Here is a 20,747-nt window from a genome sequence, read left to right as displayed (position 1 = left end):
GTCTTTCTTAGAAGCAAATAGTTGCTTCTTTTGACGCTTAAACATGTCTCACTTTGTCATAGATACATTAATTACAATTTAATTAGCTTTGGTTTTTTTTTTATTTTTTAAAATTTGGTTTTAAAGAGGTCAGCGTCGAAACTCAACATATTATTTGAGTTTTTTTTTTATTTGTTTCAAACATATCAAATGTACCTACTATTTTTTACTATTTGAGTTGTACTCGCCAAACAGTTAACTTTGAGTTTTATTCTACGGTCTTAGGCTTCTCAATGAGTAATGTATGGACAAGGTAATGAGAAAGGAAAGAAGACAAGAACCAAAAAAGGAGATTAAGGTCTCAAAGAAACAATGTCTAAAGGAGATTGTGCCATTCTTTTAGCATATCATCATAAGGGAAAGGAATGCCTCCGGTGAAATCCCCTCGTGTTTTCTAATGTAAATAATCCCAACTATTAAAACTCATTTTTAATGTCTAAAATCCCCTTAATTTTGTTTGTGTGTGGCCAAGATTTCACCGAACTCTCTTTTCACAAGAGAGAATCCAGAATCATCATCGTAAGAGATGTCAAATTACCTGCACAATTGTATATAACCCTCTCTCAAGGTATGTCGAAAGAGAAACAACTTGGGAAGTTTCAACTACTTTCTGATGTAAAAGATGATGGAAGCATAAGGGTGGAAAGAGGAAAAAGCCTCCAAGATTAAATTCAAAGCCGGTTTAAGATCTAATTCAATCAAATGTTACATAACCCTTGTCACAAGTGATAAGCAAACAATTCATGATAAACTACTAAACAAAATTAATCAAAGTGGCAACATATAGATCAAAGGAGGCTTTTTATGTTTGAATTGATATTCATTAAAAAAAAGACACATTGAACAAAAAAACACCTAAAGGAAAATGTAAATCACGTTAATTAAACATAGGAAAAGTCAACACAAACAATCTAACTATTGAAAAGGAAACATTATCACCATGATGACGAAGGACCTTCCAAATCCTATGTAACACCTAAAAACTCAAAAACAAAACACCAACAATTAGACAACACTCATAAATAAACTAACCTAAATTAAAAGACCAATAAAAACTAGTATTTCAAGCATATGCCCAGGATTGACAAAGTAAAGAGTGTGAATGATGTGATAGTAATAGGAGTAATTTGAGCAGCTTTAGAATGCTGTGCTATTGGTGCACTCTCATTTGCAGATTGTGGTGATGCTGCTGTAATTGGTTCGACATCCAAAACCTTGATGATCATTTTCTGGCCTCTTGTACAATGACCACTAACTCCACTGATGAAGTAGAACATTCCTGGTCGCTCAAATTTGAAAACTGTGTTGCCATTGTTGCCAAAAAATAATGGACGAGTAGATTTGCATTGTTCATACTCTTCTTCATTCACCACCATCACTGAATCTTTCTCGTATTTGAAATCTGAAAATCGCGCCACATTTAGAATTGTAATCTAGAACCTTTTGTATGTTGTTTTCTACATATTGGAATGTTGAAAACTAAAACGACTATATACATGTATACATAACAAATTGTGAACCATCTTCATTCATAAAAATAAATAGATGGATTGAGAAGTGAATATATCCATTACTAAAGTTTTGGGATACAATATAAATGCACACATATTTTAAAATGGTAACATATATTATATGAGAAAATTAAATTGGTAAGAAATGATACTTACGGACAGTGTCATCAATTTTGAATCTATTTTGGGAAGCCCATTGGTTGTACATATCATCTTTGTCCTTTGAGTCAGGAACAACCCAACCAATTCTACCGCCAACTTCAAATTCAGTACAGTTGATGACCAAGATTTGGGAGGCAGAGAAAAGAATCAAGCAAAGTAAAAGTGGGTGTGAGGCAGCTTTGAAAATGGAAGCCATATTTGGATTTCGATAGGGAGCTCTAGTAAGTGATGTTATATATTACTTTTGATGAAGTGAAAAATGTGTAATGAGAAATTGTTAACTTTGGACTTAAAATGAAAACTAAAGTTGACAATTGGGGTTTATTAACAAAAAAGAGGGAGAGAATTGAGGTACACGTTTTAGAGGTCGTGGGTTTTGTTGTAAGTGATGGTTTCACTTCACAAAATGCTCTCTGACTTTGTCTAACTTTGAGTGAAATTAGCTTATATGTGGAATTTGAGATTTTTCTAATTTTTCTCTCAATTTAATTATATTATCCATGTGCTCATGACTCATATGGTTTGACTCTCAATCCTTAAATATGTTCCAACGTTTAACTAATTTTTAATTATATTGAAATAATATTTTTTTGAGGGTAAATTGAAATAATATTATTAAAGGTTTAAATATAGTTTTTATCTGATTAGAAGAAATGTCAATCTCGTAAATCTTAGTTCAACTGACAAAAATGTTGAAATTGTTAGACATGACATCATGATCGGGGTTCGAAGTTCAAAACAAATACTTATCAAATCTTACTCATGTAAAAAAAAAATCTATTCTATTTGGTTTCTCATAAAAAAAAAGTGAGGATTTTTTTTACATCATTCACATGACATGTTTGTGGATTATTTGGAAGCTACGTAATCAACTTATTTTTTATAATCAAGATATTTGTAGATTCAATACTACCTCCGTTCTTAATTATAAGACTATTTTGAGAAGAAAAACAAAATTGTCGAACCGTTTTAACAAATTATAAAATCATTTCAAATGCTCTTATATGTGTCCATAATCTTGTTCTCTCACAACCTTCTGAGTTTCTCCTCTAACTAACCAACTTTAGACTCTTTGGTTAGTCCAATATTATTTAATTGAGTTTTAGAGTTCTTTTGTAAAAAAAAATTATAACTTTCAAATTGCCTTAATTTGCCAATGTAATTTTGGTGTTTTCAATATATACAATTATTTTAAGAGAAACGTTACATGTAGATACAATTTCATTATGGCTTAAATGCAATTTAGCCCCCTAATTTATTTTGTGTAATTTTAGCTCTCAAGTTACTGGCGCATTTGACTCATCCCTCGATCTGAGTTTTTACGCGTCTGCTTTGAAACCGTAGTGTTTGGTGGATTGACCTCTTCGATTCTCCAATGTTCCGGATCTGTTGAGATCTGCAGGCTTCAAGGCGTCATGACTGCCTCCACTTTGGTTCTCATGCTCGAAAAAGCTTTTATGCTTGCTGGTGTGTTCAGGGAGCTGCTGGCACTTGGATTTGATACCGTGTTGGTGGTCGATCCATTCGCCAATTCAAGAACCCGAATGTTCTTTGTAAATGTTCACTTGTTATATTTTTTATAACTTGGTTTCGTGCCCGTACGCGGGTTCGCTGAGTTGCGCCCTTAACGAGTGAATATTTGGTAGAATAGTTTAGGGCTGGACCACTTGGTTTTTTTTTTTTTTTTTTTTTTTTATCACGATGTACTTCCCATTTAATTTATTATTTTTTTGCTTTGCCTAAAAAAAAAAAAAAGTTTACCCCATTTTTAATTTTAAAGTCTCCCTACTCATATCTTATTGGATTTATTTGACGTCTATGATAGTAATATACACCATTCACACTTAATCATCTATCTTCCTTTCATCTTTTCCCTTCCCATTTCCTCCTCGTTCCCAAACAATCTCAATCTTAAACTCAAATTTATAACTCAAGCTTCTTTACTATTGTCTATTATTCCTTATTGTCTCCATTTTTTTTTATGTATTGTTTTTTTAGTACTTGTTTATCTCTTTTTTTTTTTTTTTTTTTTTTTTTACTTTTGTTGTTTTTCATTTATTTTTCCTTAAGCACATGACTCAACTGGTGGTTGGTTGGTCATATAATTAGAAAGGAGTAGCATTTGGATGATATTGGAGGTTAATGTCATGTGACATTAACCAACCATAATGTCACAATCTCTTCAACAAAAAAAAAAACCATAATGTCATAAGCTTATAGAAAAAACAAAAAATGCTTGTAAGAGAGAGAAAGATAGAAGAAAGCCACTTGTGACATTGTGACATTGACACTCCAATATCATTCAAGTGCTACTTGTTACAAAGATAGAGAAGATGATAGGAGGGGGATCATGCGGGAGATAGATGATGTGTGAATGATGTATACTACTATCATATACTTCAAATAGATCCAACCACATATGAGTAAGGGGACTTTAAAATAAAAAATGGAGTAAACTTGGGGACTAAAATTGCACAAAATAAATTAGGGGGTTGGGTCAAAATTGCATATTTATAAAAGTTGGAGTCAAAATTACATTTAAATATTATTTTATCGACATTTACATATTTTTATACGGTGTCGAATACATATAGACTTTTGATGTTCGAATAATATTATCACTCTTATTTTAATGAGCTTATTATCACGACATTGCAAAATTGTTGTGGCAGTGATTGATTTAGATGATGGCATGAGTCATCTTCATTGTTTGATACCTTATTGGCAAACCACGGTTACCATGCATGACACATGCAACTTCTTCATGGCTAAGCTAAAGTTTTGTTTACGATTCCATGGTAGATAAATTTATTAAAAAAGGAAAAAAAGGCATGTCATTATCAATAAGTAATCACCCTCTTTTGCCAAAGTAGTGTTACTCATAACTCACAATGACTTTCATTTAAGTCTAAAATATAAAGTAAATGGTTTTAATTCGAAGTTGGATTTAATCAAAGGTAGAAGATTCGTAATTGTTTGATGCAGTCAAGAGCTGTCGGTAAGTAAAAAGTTGTCTGCGTCGACTTAAAGTCTATGATAATCAAACCCATTATTGTCTTTTTTTAACGTAAAAAACCGCCGATAACAGACCAAAGCCACCAAAAACATTAACGACAACTTAAAACAGCCAAAAAATACAACCTCCAAAGTCTCTTTGGTATTTGCGACGATCTATGGCTGTTGGAAACGACAATGAAAAATCAACAACAATTTGTGGTAGATTCTAACACTTCGTCCCTTTTCTGGAGAGTTCTTCAAAATTTTCACAATTCATACCAATTACTACATGAAGGTTATTGGTGTGGAAGTGCTCGTCCTCCATTTTTGTTTTATCGGATGGAAGCTAACATGCTCTCTCTCTTTCTCTCTCTCTATTTTTTTTTTGTTTTTTAATAAAACCGGTTACATTTCCAACGGATTTAATTATCGACGGTTTTAATCGCTACTATTATTGCATGTTATTTGCAGCGACTTTCTGGCCATCGATATTACTCCCTCCGGTCCTATTTATAAGAGGGATCAACAAAAGTTTGATGTATTAGTTAAAAATTCAGTTCAAATATATTAATTTTTGTTGACCTAAATTTCTCTTATAAGTAGGACTGAAGGGAGTATAATATTAGAAAGAAGAAAAAAAGGTCAAGTTTTGCGGTGGTCAAGTCGTCCATAACTGTGCGTTGCTAATTTGCGGCAACTTGTTTTCTAAGAAAACACTGAAAACGGTTTCAAACATAAAAGTAAGCAGTTGCAAAGAATTTCATCGATGGCCTCTGGAAAATGTTTTTTTGTGGGGATTTTTTGATTGATTTCTGGGTCTTTTAACCACCGATAAAGTCTAATTTTCTTGGAGTGATAGTTAACTTGATAATTAAAAAAAAATCATAGTAATTAATTATTTGATTATAATAATGGTCGATTACAGACCTAAAGTTAACTTAATTAAAAGAGATGTTTTATTTGAGGGAATTAATTAAAAGAGATGTTGAAATTTACTTAACTATAGTTAATTTGGTTATTATAAAAAGTCTTAGTATAGTTATTTTATTAGACCATCCACAATGGTGGGTCCTCCACCTATTTAACACCACATTAAATAGGTACCCCCGTTGTGGAGAATAATATATGCGTGACATTGAGAAGGGTGGCTATGGAAGCACCCTCTCTGTCTTCATTTTTTAATCTTAATAAAATAAATAAATGTTGGCAAAATGTAATGATATCAAATTATTTGTGAGACCTATTTAATAATTTATTTTGAGATGCTGGGTTGGAGAAAAGTGATGTTTATTAAGTATTATCGTAAATGTAAGCACCTAATTTAGGGTGCTTTGTTGTGAATGGTCTTAGAATGATAGTCAAACATGAAAGATTACAAACTTAACCAAAGTTGACTTAATTAAAAAAACGTCTAAATTTAGTTTTCATCCAAAAACAAAAACAATATGCACTCCTATATTACATAACTTCTGTCTATCTTGATGGTGGAAGTTTAAGCTTATGGAATAAAACAAATGAATTGCGCACCTATATACAACTTCTATCCATTTTGAGAATTATTTGAATGATCAAACAACACTCATTATGATGATATGTTAAATCAAAGGGAATAAACCAAAAGAAAAAAAATGAACAAAATCAAAGAAAAACCATAAAAAAAAAAAGGATTACATTGAACGCAAAAATCATAACCACTTCAACCTATCCTTTTTTGAATCAAACCACCTTATTCTTCTTATTACGTTTGATCAAAACATAAAACTAAATATTAGACAAATCACCACAAGAAAATATTTTTTTATTACATATTCTTACATCGGTTGACTTGTCACATAACTTAACAAAAAACGCGATAATTTAATCTCCAAATTAGTTACTCCCTCCGTCTTACAATAGATGATCTATTTCAAAATATGCATTATTGATCTAAGATACTTTAACCGTATTTTTCTATTAATATATAAAGATAAATAATATTATATAAGATGTTGTTGAATCCGTTTCGATGAATATTTTCAAAATATCAAAATTTTCATATTTTTTCTAATATATTACATATATTTTAATTCAAAATTATTCATTGGTATACGAAACGGGGTCAACGGTGTCATTTAAAATGGCACCGGGAGAGTAAATCAAATTAAATTTCTTTAGTTGCTAGGTTGACTAAGAAATTATCTTCCCTCTCTTTATAAGAACATAAAAAAGAAGAGCACTTGCATATTACTAAGCATACGCTTGCGAGAACAACGAAATATTGCATCCGCCACCGTCGACCTTGCCTCCGCCGCCGTCACTGCCTATTGACCACGCTCAGTTATCCAAAACTTCACTTCTCAGGTACTGCTTGCTATCATCAATCTTCATTCTCTCTCAATTTTCACGCAATTTCATTTCTTGATATCCATTACCATCAATTTGCGTTGTGATGTTGTTTAGGTCCTGGTTTTTAGTTAGTTCCTCTATATTTTTTTTTTCATTGATTGTTACTTGAAATTGGAAATGCATTGGTATAATTTTTGTTTTTGTTATTTGGATTGTTTTCTCATTTCTTTATTGTTTATAGATTGAATTAGAATTTCTTTAGGAAGGAACATTTGGTTTTGTAAATATCACCAAATTTGTGGCAAGTTCATTAGCCAGCTTGGATATTGAAGATTGTGTTGTGCCTATTTTGGAGTCAATTGTTTGGGTGAAGACCCATTTTGGTCCCTCACAATTTTTTGACAGTCCAGTTCAGTTCTCAGTGACCATCCACAAAAAAAAAATCCAAATTAGTCTATGACATTTTCATAGTGTAGGAGACAAATTAGTCCGTGATTCGTTGTAATAGAATGACTAATTTAACCCCAATATAAAAATGTTAGGGGCTAATTTGGGTTTTATTTTTGTCTGAGATTGAATTGGGCTGTCACATTAGAAAATTGCGAGGGACCAAAATGGGTCTTCACTCTAATTATTATTAGTTTGTAACTTCGTATGAGGTTAATCCAAATGTATGACAGGTTTTTTTTTTTTTTTTTTTTTTTTGGGGGGGGGGGACTAAAACACTAGTTTGTTAGATTAGTTGACTAAGGTATCGTTTGAGTTGCAATGATTTAGATTGTTTATTTTGGGACTCTGTTGGTTTGCTTATGGTTTTTGCGAGTCATATTTGTGATGTTTTAATGTTTGAATATGTTTTTATTCTTCTTGCTAGTACCTTGTAGAAAAGAGTATATGCAGTGATTTTACTTCTTGTTGATGAACGGTGTACCTTTTGTAATGATTTGTTTATGAAATTACGAGAGTTACCAATTCTTCCGTAGTTAATATGGGATTCTTAGGATAACAGTCTTTGATAATCACTCTATATTATAGTCCTTCTTAATTACTCTAACAAAGTAGATAGCTCTTCCTTCTCCTTTTTCTTTTGGTAATAATAAATTGATGCAATTTCAACACAACAAATTTCTTTTCCTTGTGTCCCCCACAATTAAAACTCATTTATAGTATTTCATCTTAAGTACCCTAAAAAGATAGAATTGAGGAGTTTGTGCTGTTAACTCTTGCTTCTGCTGAGTCCCTTGTTGTTGTTGCAATTTTCTGGTTTGTCTAATTTTTTTTCCTGCTACTTTCTGTATGTCTTAATCTAGTCCAGGTGAGTTTAGTGATATTCCGTGCCTGTGAATTTGTTTGACAGTAGCCACACATCAGTTTGTGAGGTACTGCTATTGCAGTGGTGTATTTTGTAGTAGTATTAGTGGGTTTTTTAGGGGCTGTAGTGTTTGGGTTGGTTTCTTGCTCTGCCTGTGCAGAGTGGTTGTATATATTTGTCTTTCCGGGCACGTCTTGTTCTCGGATTGGACTATATTCAATAATCTTTGTTTCCTTTACATGAGATCAGGATGAAGAAATTTATTAGAATATCCAATTTCATTTAGGCACATACATTATGTGTTATTTGATTCTTCTCTTGCTATGTGTTATTTGCAGGAATGGAAATCAATTTGGGGAAACTTGCATTTGACATTGATTTTCATCCGTCCGATAATCTTGTTGCTACAGGACTCATAGATGGTGACCTTCACTTGTAAGTTACTCTCCAGTTAGTCCTCCACAAAGCAACATTATCATCATCATTATTTTTTCATTTATAGTAATGGTTATAGTGAATCATGTGTCCTGCAGGTACCGTTATAGCTCTGATAATACTAATAGCGACCCAGTGAGGTATAAATAATTTCTGAACTGGTTTTATTTTATATTTTTTGGATACTAAAAACTCTAATGAAGATTGGCTTTACGTTGTTTACAATTTGTTATCACTATATTAATACATGAGCTAATGCATGTAATCCAAACATTGCAATTATTTTTTATTTTTTTAAATTCCAGGCTGTTGGAAATTCATGCCCACACCGAGTCTTGCAGAGCTGCTCGATTCATCAACGGCGGACGTGGTAATGCACTCTGTAGCTTTTGGTCCTCATTTTCTTTTTATTTTATATATTATTATTACTAATATTATTGTCATGTTATTTATGGTTTCATTTGAATGATTTTGACTTTGAAATGCTTATTGCAATGCTTGTATTTTAGCGCTGTTGACGGGTTCTCCAGATTTCTCGATACTGGCTACAGATGTGGAAACTGGATCTACCATTGCCCGACTTGATAATGCCCATGAGTGATAATGCCCAGATTTCTCCAATTTCATTCATTATGATTTACTGCTAGAATTTCACGCGTGCTGATAGCTTTGTAATTTCTGTGGTTTTTTGTTTTGACGCAGGGCTGCAGTCAATAGATTGGTAAACTTGACCGAGTCAACCGTTGCTTCTGGAGATGATGATGGTTGTATTAAGGTAACTTGTTTTTTTCATTTCACTTCTGTAGCATTTGCTCTGACTTCCAGATTATGTTGTGGTATGCATTGTGATAACTTTTGGCATATATATTCATTCACGTTTAAACAATAAGTTACTCACTTTTTTCAACCTTCACAATCTTTGCTCAATTATTAAATTAATTACAGAAACAATGAGACAATTGTTATTTCCTTAGTTTTTTCATTTGGTGTTTACGTCTTGTAGGTTTGGGATACAAGAGAACGTTCTTGCTGCAATTCATTTGAAGCCCATGAGGATTACATTTCAGATATAACTTTTGCATCTGATGCAATGAAACTATTGGCCACAAGGTAGGCAATTCAGTAACTTCTTCACCTACCTGAAAATATGAACGGATAGAAACAATTACCGTAGTTGGAACTAGGTATTAGGTACTAATTGTAAAGATGTTTTTCAACTTTTTGGTGAGGGGGGCTGCATTGATAATTTGATTCGTAATTGTAAAATCTTTTTGGTGGTGTACCTACACATAGTCAGAGTTGAATTTAAAAGAAACAATTCCAGCTAGATAAGATATCATGTTATTTTCATAGTGATTTTGCAAAATAGAAATTAAAGAATAGCTTACAGCGATTGCGGCTGATAGTAACCTCTGTATTGAGATTATGTTTCTCTAGTTATAGTGGTTGTCTTCGGCTGGCTGCTGGTCCAGTTAAAAAGTTAATAAGCATTTGCTGGTGTAGTGCTGCAAATAAATTTGTTCATTGTATATTTGAACAATTCAGTAATTAGTATTAGCATGTCCAAAGGTAGGCATCAATCTTTTTTATCTCAGTAATTACTCAAGTAAAGCATATCTTAGCTAGACATTATTCTTTCACAGTTTCATTTTTCCCCTTATAGTGACCTCAGAACTGATAAATACCTCAGCTGTTTTCAAATGTTTAACAGTGACTTTTTCCTTGCAAAGTCAAATTACTAGAATGCAAAGAGGGACAATTTCTTCAACAGAAAAAAATGTAAATAATTAAGCTGGTTTGCATTTTTTATGTGACCTTGGGGATTGTAATTTGCAAAATTGTTACTTACCCAATACCTTTATGTTTTTAGGTTTTAGTTTTAAACTTATTAAATAGTACTCCCTCCGTTTCAAAATGAGTGTCGTTTTACCCAATTGCACACAAATTAAGGAATGGAATGAAATAATCATTAGACATAACACTTTTACTAAAATGCTCAAGAAAAAGACAAACTTAAAGTTGTGCGAGAGAAAAGTTGGAGTATTTATTGAGGGTAAAGTTGGGAGAAAAAAAATTAAAGTTGTATTGGAAATGTAAAGTGACATTCATTTTGAAACAATTTTTTTTGGCTAAAGTGACAGTCATTTTGAAACGGAGGGAGTATGTATAACTTCCAATATTTCCTTGCAATGTGCTTCATGAATAACAATGTGTTTCAAATTCTACTTTATCTGACTTACCACTGCGGTCTAAATTATTTTTTCTTTAATTTCATGTTGTTATTAAGTGGAGACGGGACTCTTTCCGTTTGCAATCTTCGAAGAAATAAAGTAAGTTGCATATCTGTATTTTGTGGTTCCTTTTGAAACATAAACACTCTATCAGCATTAATTTTTACCCACCATTTTCATGGTTTACTAACAGGTCCAAGCCCAATCTGAATTCTCTGAAGATGAGCTATTGTCTGTTGTTTTAATGAAGGTATGATGGTCGTTGTGTTGTGTGTGTGATTTTGCTGTGAGTTTTTATTATTTTTTAAGAATGTTTAAAAAAACAGTTTTTTGTGGCAGAAGTACAAAACGTCGTTTGGTTTGAGAATATCTTTTATTCTTTTTCTGTTTACATTTTTTAATTACATGGCTAATGTTTGCATTTTTGGGCCGGTATACCAGAATGGTAGGAAAGTTGTGTGTGGATCACAAACTGGAATCATGCTATTGTATTCATGGGGATGCTTCAAGGATTGCAGGTAATATATGGTATGGATTAATAGGATTATGTCATCATTACATGATGAAAATGATTGACTTATATGAATGAAGTAAAGACATCAATTGGATGTCGTTTTTCTATTATATTACTTTGACCTCTTTGACTGATTTATTCTTACTAATGGTTAAATTCCAGTGATCGATTCGTTGATCTCTCTTCAAACTCTATTGATACCATGTTAAAGGTGAGTGGGTAGCATACTATTGTTATTATTATTATTATTTCAGTATTAGTATTTTTTTTTATCAACATAAGTATTTTAATAATTTTTTTATGACCTTAGCTTGATGAAGATAGGATTATTACTGGATCAGAGAATGGGATGATCAAGTGAGTCTTTATTATTTTTAGAGCATTGTACTCTTGTTTGAATCTTATTTCAAACTTTTATATAACTTTTTCTTTCTCATTTATATACACTCTTTTTGTGTTCAGCTTGGTTGGGATATTACCAAACAGAGTCATTCAGCCAGTTGCCGAGCATTCTGAATATCCTGTTGAGCGTCTTGGTAACGTACTCTCTTTTCTCATTATTTGATGTGGCTGTTTTGGCCCAAGGGTGGAACATATTGTTCAAAGCCCCAATTTCTTAGCATATTTTTCAAGTTTTTTCTTGTTTGTAGCTTCCAGTAACGTTTTGTAGCATTCTCTCATGATAGAAAGTTTCTTGGAAGTATTGCACACGATCAAATGTTAAAGGTATTTTTCTTAATTCAAAAAATTGTAGGATTCAACTCTTGTTGCTTTAATTTTTGCAACATTTATACTAGGCAGTAGGCACTGATTTTCATGATTGTTACTGTACTATCTGGTCATTTTAGTCGGTAAGAAAAGTGCTAGGGAAGAAAATGATAGAAGCTAAATATTGAAGGAGAAGAGAGAATTCAGGGAGTGATCTGAAAATGTAATCTGATATTCCGAGTTTCAGTACACAGATTGGCTTAACTATAGAGCACAGTGTTATGTGTAAATCACTGAATAACAGGCACCGAGTTTCTGTTTTAACTTATACTCAACAGTACAACAGAAACTGTTGGTAACAAGTCGTAAGTGACAATTATTTTGACATGCCCCCACATTAGTTCCGCACCAATGTTTACAGACTAATTGCTAACTATACGAATGTAATTGGAAAAATGTCAGTGCCCCTCCCAATCTTAGGGTCTGCCTGACTTGGATTGTTGGAAGTGATCAAGAACCCTTAGTTTCTCTCCATAATGTAGAACCGAAGTTGGATAGAGGCTTTGCAAGAGCATCACAGTCACAAGTACACGAGCCACAGCGAGACTCTTGCTAAGAACCTTTTCGCGCACAAAAGTTCCACGTGTTTATTATGGGTGTGCAAGACTGGATTGTGGCTTAGGGTGACTGTACCGAGGTTATCACAATAAATCAAGAGTGCTGAAAGCAAGCTTCTATATTTGAATCTAGAGGTTTTCAACAACAGCGGAGACCCTACTCTTCTATATTCTGCACTGGTTCTTGAACAAGCAACATTTGGCTACTTTTTAGACCAGTTAGAGATTAAATTCGAGCTAGTGAAGCACAAGATCCTGAGGTTGATTGACCTGTGGTCATCTGGGGTGTGATGTATAATATGCATCACAAGAGGCCATGAGAGACCAAGGTTGATGAGGATCAGTTGGATGAAACACTAGAGGTTAAGACGTGAATCAGCAAACCTTATTGACACAATAAGTGATTACTGGTCGGGTGATGTCAGCAGCCAGTATGTTGTGAAGTGAACCAGCTGAGGATCTTGGACCTTCAAAGAAAAATAAAGAAAATACATTTTTACATCCTGGTTGGCTCAAAATATTGTTGCCAAACCGTTGAGGTGCCCTTCATGATTATGGAGGGTGGATCACTGTTAAAAAAGTAAAAAACATACTTTGGTTGCTTGTGTCCAACATTGTCAAACTCTCGAGTTATATCTTCAACTCTTACGAGTTTACGATTCTATTTGTAGGTCACAAACATGTTAACTCACCCGTAATCTCTCTTTTTAGTAAACTCTAATAAAATTGGTAACTCGGTTTTACTAGTAGTTTACGAGTTTACAGTTCTACATTGGTTTGGCCTTAAAATATCAAATTTTGGTCAATATTATTCAATACTTGGTTTAGTTTTGTGTGTTATTGTATATTGATTTTTTTAAAATGTAAACTTACAGTTTTGTTGTTGTTATGAGGGACAGCTATTATGCCTCCATAAGAATTTGTTGTTTTTATGCAATTTCGTTTATTTATTTCACCATTTCTTATTGGTCTTGTAAAGTAAACCTATTTAAAAGGCACTCACTTATCAAAGTATAATATTGAATAATTGTTGTTTTAATGGTATTATATTTTTTTTTTTGTCATATATAGATTATTTTAATATTAAGTACGATGCATTCTGAATTCCGATTTGTGTACATTTGGGAGTCAAGTTTATATAGGTTCAACAAATTTATCTAGATTCTCGAGAACCTTATTTACGTTCTTATATGCATTACTCTTTATTATTTTGTACGCTTAATTGTTTGGTTGTCTAAACATCCAACAAAAAAATTTCAATTATGTGCAGCTATGGGACTTGGATAATATACTGCAAGGTTCAAGAAATACTCAAAGAAATGAAAACGGAGGGGTTGACAATGATGTCGACAGTGACAATGAAGATGAGATGGATGTCGATAACAACACTTCTAAGTTTACTAAAGGTAGGATATGATTGCCATAGATGATACCTCTCTTATTATAAGTTCAAAGCTCATTATATAATTTCCACGTATTTTAAGAGAAATATGTATTTGTGTATTTATGTCTATTTTGTAGAGTCGACCCAATAATTTTCATTAGTGAGGCCTAAAACAAGTTTTAATATATGGAGCATTTTTTACCTGCATATGTGACTTTTTGTTTATAAAATCTATTGAAGAGTAATTTTTTGGTGGGCCTAAAGTTAAGTTTTAGTAGCCTTACTTTTGGACCGACCCTGCTATTTTGTGTATATATATTCTTAAAATACTCTTTAGTATATTGATATGTTCAACTTTTTTCATCTCCCAAGATACTCAATAGCCTTAAATAGGGGTATGTTTGAAAAAATAAATAATACATGCATTTAATACTAGTAATTTGAAATAGTTATATTTAGGGATTTTTGAAAAAATGGCTTATATTTAGATACTAAGATAGCAATATAAATGTTCAGAAATGATAAATAGACACAAAAAATCACACACAAATACGACACCACCGTATTTTATACTGTATTCTTTTTTTTCTTTTTTCTTTTTCTTTTCCCCTTCTCTTTCCTTTGTCTGCACGATCTCTCTCTCTTTTCTAGTTCACTACATCACTGTTTGTGTCTCCGACCACCGCTCTTGCTTCCTCCTCCGACGTCTTTCTTTGCACCTCACCACAACCTCCGCCTCTCTCAGTTATGCGCTCTCTCTCTCTCACCGTTCTCTGACCACCGGACACCGTATCTCATCTCTGTGACTCTCCCAATCGCCGACGACCAACCACCTCCATCACTCTGCAACTATGGCGTTCAGATCTGAACATATTTGGTCGAAATAGCAACGTCGGCGTGCGATTAAGCTCAATGACGACATGGTCGTGATTGGTTGTTGTTCTTGCAGGGAAGAAGGGCGGATGACAACGGAAGAAGAAGAGGACGAAGGGATGGTGGTGAGTATTTTGGGGGGCAGATCTGATGACGAGGGAGGGTGCGGTGGTGACTGTGGTGGGGCAGGATGCCCTTGGTGGGAGAGAAGAAAGGCACAGTGCACACACAGTAGAGAAGATGAAGAGAGGGTGTGTGGTTTTGACAAAACTGCCCCTGTTTTAAAGTATGAAATGTCTTAATCGCCCATGGTGTCTGTATTGTGTTAAAAATTATGTGTCTGGTTATCATTTCTGTATAAATGTTACAGCTTGCTTGTTGCTAAACACAGTATAGTTATTGGAAGGCTATGTGCATTCTGTAATTCACTTTTTGTTGATACCTTTGTAGGGAACAAGAGAAAGAATGCAAGTAAGGGGCACGCTGCAGGTGATTCAAACAACTTCTTTGCAGATTTATAGGAGATTATGGCTGCAACTTTTTCCACAACCTCAAGTTTAACGTGCCTGTTCACAAAATCTATTCTTAAATTCAGCACCTTGTCTCGGAGATACATTGTGGTAGCATCAACCCTACCCAAAATCATCACAGCCACATTTGCCATAAACAAGAACTTCTCCAACAGTTTTGATAGCCAAGCTTAGTTTCTCAATTACTCGTTTATATTTTGATTTCCAAAAGTAATGATAATATGTTTTTTTTTTTTTTTTAAAGATTTTGGAAGATATAGTTGATATTTGTTGTTTATCTTGATTTTGTCATTAGAAAAATAATATCAAAATTGCAACACTAGAATCAAAAGACTATCATTTCAAGATTGATCTATATTCATTTTCACCATTCGAATGAACTTTTTTTTATTGAATCCGAGATGAAAAGATTGACAGCAGTTACGAAATAAGATGTAATTGGATATGTTAAACCACAGTATATATCGATTAAACTATTTGAAGTATATGATTTCAAAGCATGTTTTCAAAGCCAACCCAATAAATTAGAAGTTATGTTATCGATTCCACGGAGTGTGTAAAAGGACAGGAACACGTTTTTGACCAAAAAGAAAGAAAACAATGATATGAAAAAGCAAAGGAAAAGAATACTCAATATTCATACATGGGATCAAGGCTAAAGTTATTCAATGGTCAATTTCATGATTAGTGACTAAAATTGCTTCACTTACTCCCGTAGAAAATGCACTCTTTGTCCTATTTACAAGAAAAATTTACTTTCTAGATACATTAAATAATGGCTTAATACATGCTTTGGTCCCTTAACTTATTTTCGGATTTCATTTTGATCCCCTAACTATAATGTATCTCAATTTGATCCCTTATGTCTTCTGCCGTTACCTCTTTTGGTCATCTCTGTTAGTTTATTTTCAAAAATAGTTAACCCTTGCCACATGTCATTTAAGATTGGTGATCAAGGGCTATATTTGAAAAGTACACAAGTATACAATGGACTCACAACATATAATCATTTTTATTTTTCTTGATTTTCCTAAAAATATAAATTTAAAATCACCATCAATTTATATAATTTTAAAATAATTTGTATCCAGATTTTTAAAAATTAAAATATTTTTTAGAATTTTGAAGAAAAATATCTGACCTTTTTTTTTAAATTTAGTAAAAAAATTAATTTTTTTCAAAATTTTATAAAATTCAGGAATATTTTTTTTTTCATATTTTATAAAAATCTGAATTTTTTTATATATTTTTCAAAATTGAAATATTTTCCAAGATATTCCAGAATTTTTATAAAAAATATTCCAAATTTTTATAAAATCTTTTCCAAGATTTAAAAATTTGAAAAAAATGTATTTTTTTACAAAATTTTTAAAAAAATCAGATATATTTTTTGAAAAAAAACATGTTTTTTTAAACTTTTTCTACAAAATTATGGAAAATATTTTAATTTAAAAAATCCAGAATTCTGAATTTAAAAAGGTTATAAAAAAGGTCAAAAAAGGTTTTTTAAAATTTTTTCTACAAAATTCTGAAAAATATATAAAAAATTCAGATTTTTATAAAATCTTTTTCAAAATTTGAAAAAAAATAATTTTTTTACGAAATTTAAAAAAAAGGTCAGATTTTTTTTTAAAAATCTGGATACAAATTATTTTAAAATTATATAAATAGATGAAGATTGATGGTGATTTTAAATTTATATATTTTTAGGAAAATCAAGAAAAATAGAAATGATTATATGTTGTGAGTCCATTGTATACTTGTGTACTTTTCAAATCTAGCCCTTGATCACCAATCTTAATTGACATGTGGCAAGGGTTAACTATTTTTGAAAACAAACTAACGGAGAGGACCAAAAGAGGTAACGACAAAAGATATAAGGGACCAAATTGAGACATTTTATAATTAGGGGACCAAAATGAAATCCGAAAATAAGTTAAGGGACCAAAGCATGTATTAAGCCTTAAATAATTTATGTATTTGATTTAGGTTCTTGACTAAATACATATATTCTTCAATGTATCTAAAAAGTCAATTTTATCTTGTAAATAGGACCGGAGTCTTTACCATATATGGTTTCTAAAATATTCACCACACCAACCTAATTATTATTTATTATTTTAAATGAAAAATGTTAATAATTACTTCCTCCGTTCATTTTTAAGTGTCTCTTTTGGAGAAATTTCTTGTTCCTATTTAACTGTTACTTTTAAAGTTCAATGCAACAATAAATGTTGTTTTACCAATGTTATCGTTGGTTATTTATTGCGGAGAGAGAAATATATGAAATGAGATGCTAAATGAATAAAATCATTATAGTAAAAGTATACTCCCTCCGTCCCAAATTTTATGACGTTTTGGACATTTCACACATATTAAGAAATGTAATTAATACTGTGTGGGAAAGAGATATTATGAGTTGTTTTACAAAATAATCCTTAATAAATGATATAGGAAAGATAAATGAAAGAATTGAAAGAAGAAAGAGTAATAAATAGTTAATGATACTCTCTCCATCCCAAATTGTATGTCACTTTAGAAAAAATATTTGTCCCAAATTGTATGTCACTTTAGAATACCAATGAAACATTAATGTTACTTTTCCTATTATGTCCTTAACTATTTATTACTATTTCTTTTTTCAATTCTTTCATTTATCTTTCCCATATCATTTATTAAGAATAATTTTGTAAAACAACTCATAATATTTCTTTCCCACACAATATTAATTACATTTCTTAATATGTGTGAAATGCCCAAAACGTCATACAATTTGGAACGGAGGGAGTATAATAGGAAAAGTAACATTAATGTTTCATTGATATTGTAAAGTGACATACAATTTGGGACAATTTTTTTTTTTTAAATGACATACAATTTGGGACGGAGGGAGTAACTTATTGCATCAAAAGTTGTAACAATTATTGATTGTCTTGGTATAAGTAAAATGTCAAAAGGAGACAATTAAAAAGGAACATAGATACTCCCTCCGTCCCAAATTGTATGTCGCTTTAGAGAAAAAAATTTGTCCCAAATTATATGTCGCTTTACAATACCAATGTAACATTAATGTTACTTTTTCTATTATAACCTTAATTATTTATTACTCTCTCTTCTTTCAATTCTTTCATTTATCTTTCCCATATTATTTATTAAGGACAATTTTGTAAAACAAATCATAATATCTCTTTTCCACACAATATTAATTACATTTCTTAATATGTGTGAAATGCTCAAAACGACATGCAATTTGGTACGGAGATTAGTATTTGTTACAAATATTAGTGGTGAGGGTTGAGCCTATAATCCTTTATCTAAAAAGCACTTGAATTTCTCTCTTCAAACTATCAAACGACCGTATGAAGCAGCAAATGTACATCTGTTAAAAAAAAAGAAGAGGATAGTATACATGTTGAATGGGTCAGACACAAATTATTCTTTGCTGTTTGATTCGAGACCCGTGTCAACTGCATGGGATAAGTTGAAGTCAACCACCGACCCGAATCATTGACACAATAATACTCCTTCATTGGTAGTTTTCTTCTAATATTTTTTTTTTATGGTTTTGATATTGATTAAGGAATGACATCTCCTAATAACAGATTTTATACAATTGAGTTTAAACTCTACAACGTGATGAACAAGTGACAAAATTGCATATTGGCATGTAATTGACTAAAGAGCAGTTTTGATAACTTTGGAACCTTCCGTTTGCAACTTGTTCCGATTTTTTTAAAGTAAATGACTGGGTGCCACTGAAAGAGAATAAAATTTCGTTTGGACTCTCTCCTGATAAAACAAATATATGATAGATAATCATAAAACATTTCTAGCACACTCTTTTTTCATTTTTATAGTTTTCTTAATTTATAAAAGAAAGAAAAAAGGCACCGACTTCAAAATCCTCAATCCAAACATGTACATGAACTACGGAAGCAAATATGACTGTAACAAAGTATATCATGTTAATCACGTATTCCAAACATTTAGACGTATAAAGCAGCAAGTAAGTAAATGACACACCCAAACTTCCTAATAAGAAAAAATCAAAGATCTATCCACTAAAAAACACAAACGCGTATTATTTTTCACACAATCAATAGAGCTTAGCTTACTCTATACAAAATGTTTAGTTTTCATTAACCAACAAACACGCTATTAAAATTCTAAATAATTTTCCATTCAATAACGAGAGAAAGGAATAGCGCGTGGAGACCTGAGAGGAACTTCACCGGTTTGTCTTCCGTTAATATCATAATGAATAACGCCTGAGAAATCCAACGGCTCACATTTTCCTCCCATCAATATCTCCTTCTGCCAAACACCGTCGTTTAATTCATTATCTCTTTGTTTCTTCGTCTTCTTCATCTTCCCGAATTGTGACAAAGCTTTGTTGCTCATGTTGCTCAGCAATTTCTTCGTTTTCGCCTTTCCTTTTAAACGTCTGGCTTGCCTTGAAAGCATAGCCAGAATAGCTGATATTGTTATGAAGAAGCTGCTGTTAGATTGACGCTTCGGGGACAGAGACTCCGGCGAAGAAGTAAGATTCGCCATTTCTGATCTCTTCCTTTCTGTTTGTGCTATGAGTTATAGTTTTCTTGTTTGGTGGCTGGCTGAGTCTTCTCTTTGTGAAATTTTGAAAGTTGAATTAGAGTTTATAGGTGGAAGAGTATGAGTCAACGGTTGTTTTGGTTGACTTGACTCAATCCTTTTCTTTTTAAAGATACTCCCTCCGTTTCAAAATACATGTCTAAGTGAACCACTTCACATATGTCAATGCATAATTTTGATTGTTAATATCTTTAATTTTCTAAAGTAAAAAATTATAAAAATTTAATATTTTGAAAATATTTGTCGAGACAAATCAAACAACATCTTACATGCTAATATTTGTATTTATATATTAGTTAAAAAGTATGGTCAAAGTAAGTCAAGTGAATAGTGCACATTAAAAAAATTGGACATGTATTTTGAAACGGAGGGAGTAGTATCTTATATCTCTTTCAGCTTAATCTGAGTTTAAAAGTTCGAAGTTAGTCATGAACATGAAACAATATTAAATCTCTTGAGAGAAAACTTTATTATCCATTACGGTTCTATCAGTTTTGG

At 32.0% G+C, this 20,747-nt stretch overlaps 3 protein-coding genes across 4 annotated transcripts; 1 reads left to right on the top strand and 2 right to left on the bottom strand.

Annotated features, from left to right (window-relative positions):
- Positions 1-878: 878 nt before the first annotated feature.
- Positions 879-2,114, bottom strand: LOC25492894 (mavicyanin). Its single transcript, XM_013601174.3, has 2 exons — positions 1,707-2,114; positions 879-1,441 (listed from the first exon to the last, which is right to left on the bottom strand). Exons 1-2 carry the CDS (start codon positions 1,906-1,908, stop codon positions 1,095-1,097), a joined length of 549 nt encoding a protein of 182 aa, XP_013456628.1. The 5' UTR covers positions 1,909-2,114; the 3' UTR covers positions 879-1,094.
- A 4,778-nt stretch (positions 2,115-6,892) lies between these two features.
- On the top strand, positions 6,893-15,915 carry LOC25492893 (WD repeat-containing protein 55). Of its 2 annotated transcripts, none has more exons than XM_024782719.2 (16): positions 6,893-7,049; positions 8,685-8,781; positions 8,880-8,921; positions 9,087-9,151; positions 9,291-9,378; positions 9,484-9,556; positions 9,785-9,891; positions 11,069-11,111; positions 11,206-11,262; positions 11,454-11,530; positions 11,689-11,737; positions 11,837-11,883; positions 11,989-12,062; positions 12,197-12,252; positions 14,122-14,257; positions 15,559-15,915. In XM_024782719.2, the coding sequence occupies exons 2-16, from the start codon at positions 8,687-8,689 to the stop codon at positions 15,627-15,629; spliced, it is 1,080 nt and encodes a 359-aa protein (XP_024638487.1). In that variant the 5' UTR covers positions 6,893-7,049; positions 8,685-8,686; the 3' UTR covers positions 15,630-15,915. The 2 variants fall into 2 exon arrangements, with proteins under 2 accessions (XP_024638487.1, XP_024638488.1); XM_024782720.2 differs by having other exon boundaries at positions 8,861-8,921.
- A 3,618-nt stretch (positions 15,916-19,533) lies between these two features.
- LOC25492892 (uncharacterized) lies at positions 19,534-20,286 on the bottom strand. Its single transcript, XM_013601171.3, has one exon. It carries the CDS (start codon positions 20,190-20,192, stop codon positions 19,821-19,823), a length of 372 nt encoding a protein of 123 aa, XP_013456625.1. The 5' UTR covers positions 20,193-20,286; the 3' UTR covers positions 19,534-19,820.
- Positions 20,287-20,747: the final 461 nt, after the last annotated feature.

The sequence above is a fragment of the Medicago truncatula genome, chromosome 4 (assembly GCF_003473485.1).
Source record: "Medicago truncatula cultivar Jemalong A17 chromosome 4, MtrunA17r5.0-ANR, whole genome shotgun sequence".
Classification (NCBI taxonomy): Eukaryota; Viridiplantae; Streptophyta; class Magnoliopsida; order Fabales; family Fabaceae; genus Medicago; species Medicago truncatula.
This window is presented reverse-complemented; position numbering and strand designations above follow the sequence as displayed.

Bases quoted from the DNA above. Each gene is read 5' to 3' on its own strand.
- LOC25492892 (XM_013601171.3), bottom strand. From the start codon at position 20,192: ATGGCGAATCTTACTTCTTCGCCGGAGTCTCTGTCCCCGAAGCGTCAA.
- LOC25492894 (XM_013601174.3), bottom strand. From the start codon at position 1,908: ATGGCTTCCATTTTCAAAGCTGCCTCACACCCACTTTTACTTTGCTTG. The intron at 1,442-1,706 runs GTAAGTATCATT...CGCGATTTTCAG, and splicing joins CAAAATTGATGACACTGTCC to ATTTCAAATACGAGAAAGAT.
- LOC25492893 (XM_024782719.2), top strand. From the start codon at position 8,687: ATGGAAATCAATTTGGGGAAACTTGCATTTGACATTGATTTTCATCCG. The intron at 9,152-9,290 runs GTAATGCACTCT...CTTGTATTTTAG, and splicing joins ATTCATCAACGGCGGACGTG to CGCTGTTGACGGGTTCTCCA. The intron at 11,112-11,205 runs GTAAGTTGCATA...GTTTACTAACAG, and splicing joins GCAATCTTCGAAGAAATAAA to GTCCAAGCCCAATCTGAATT.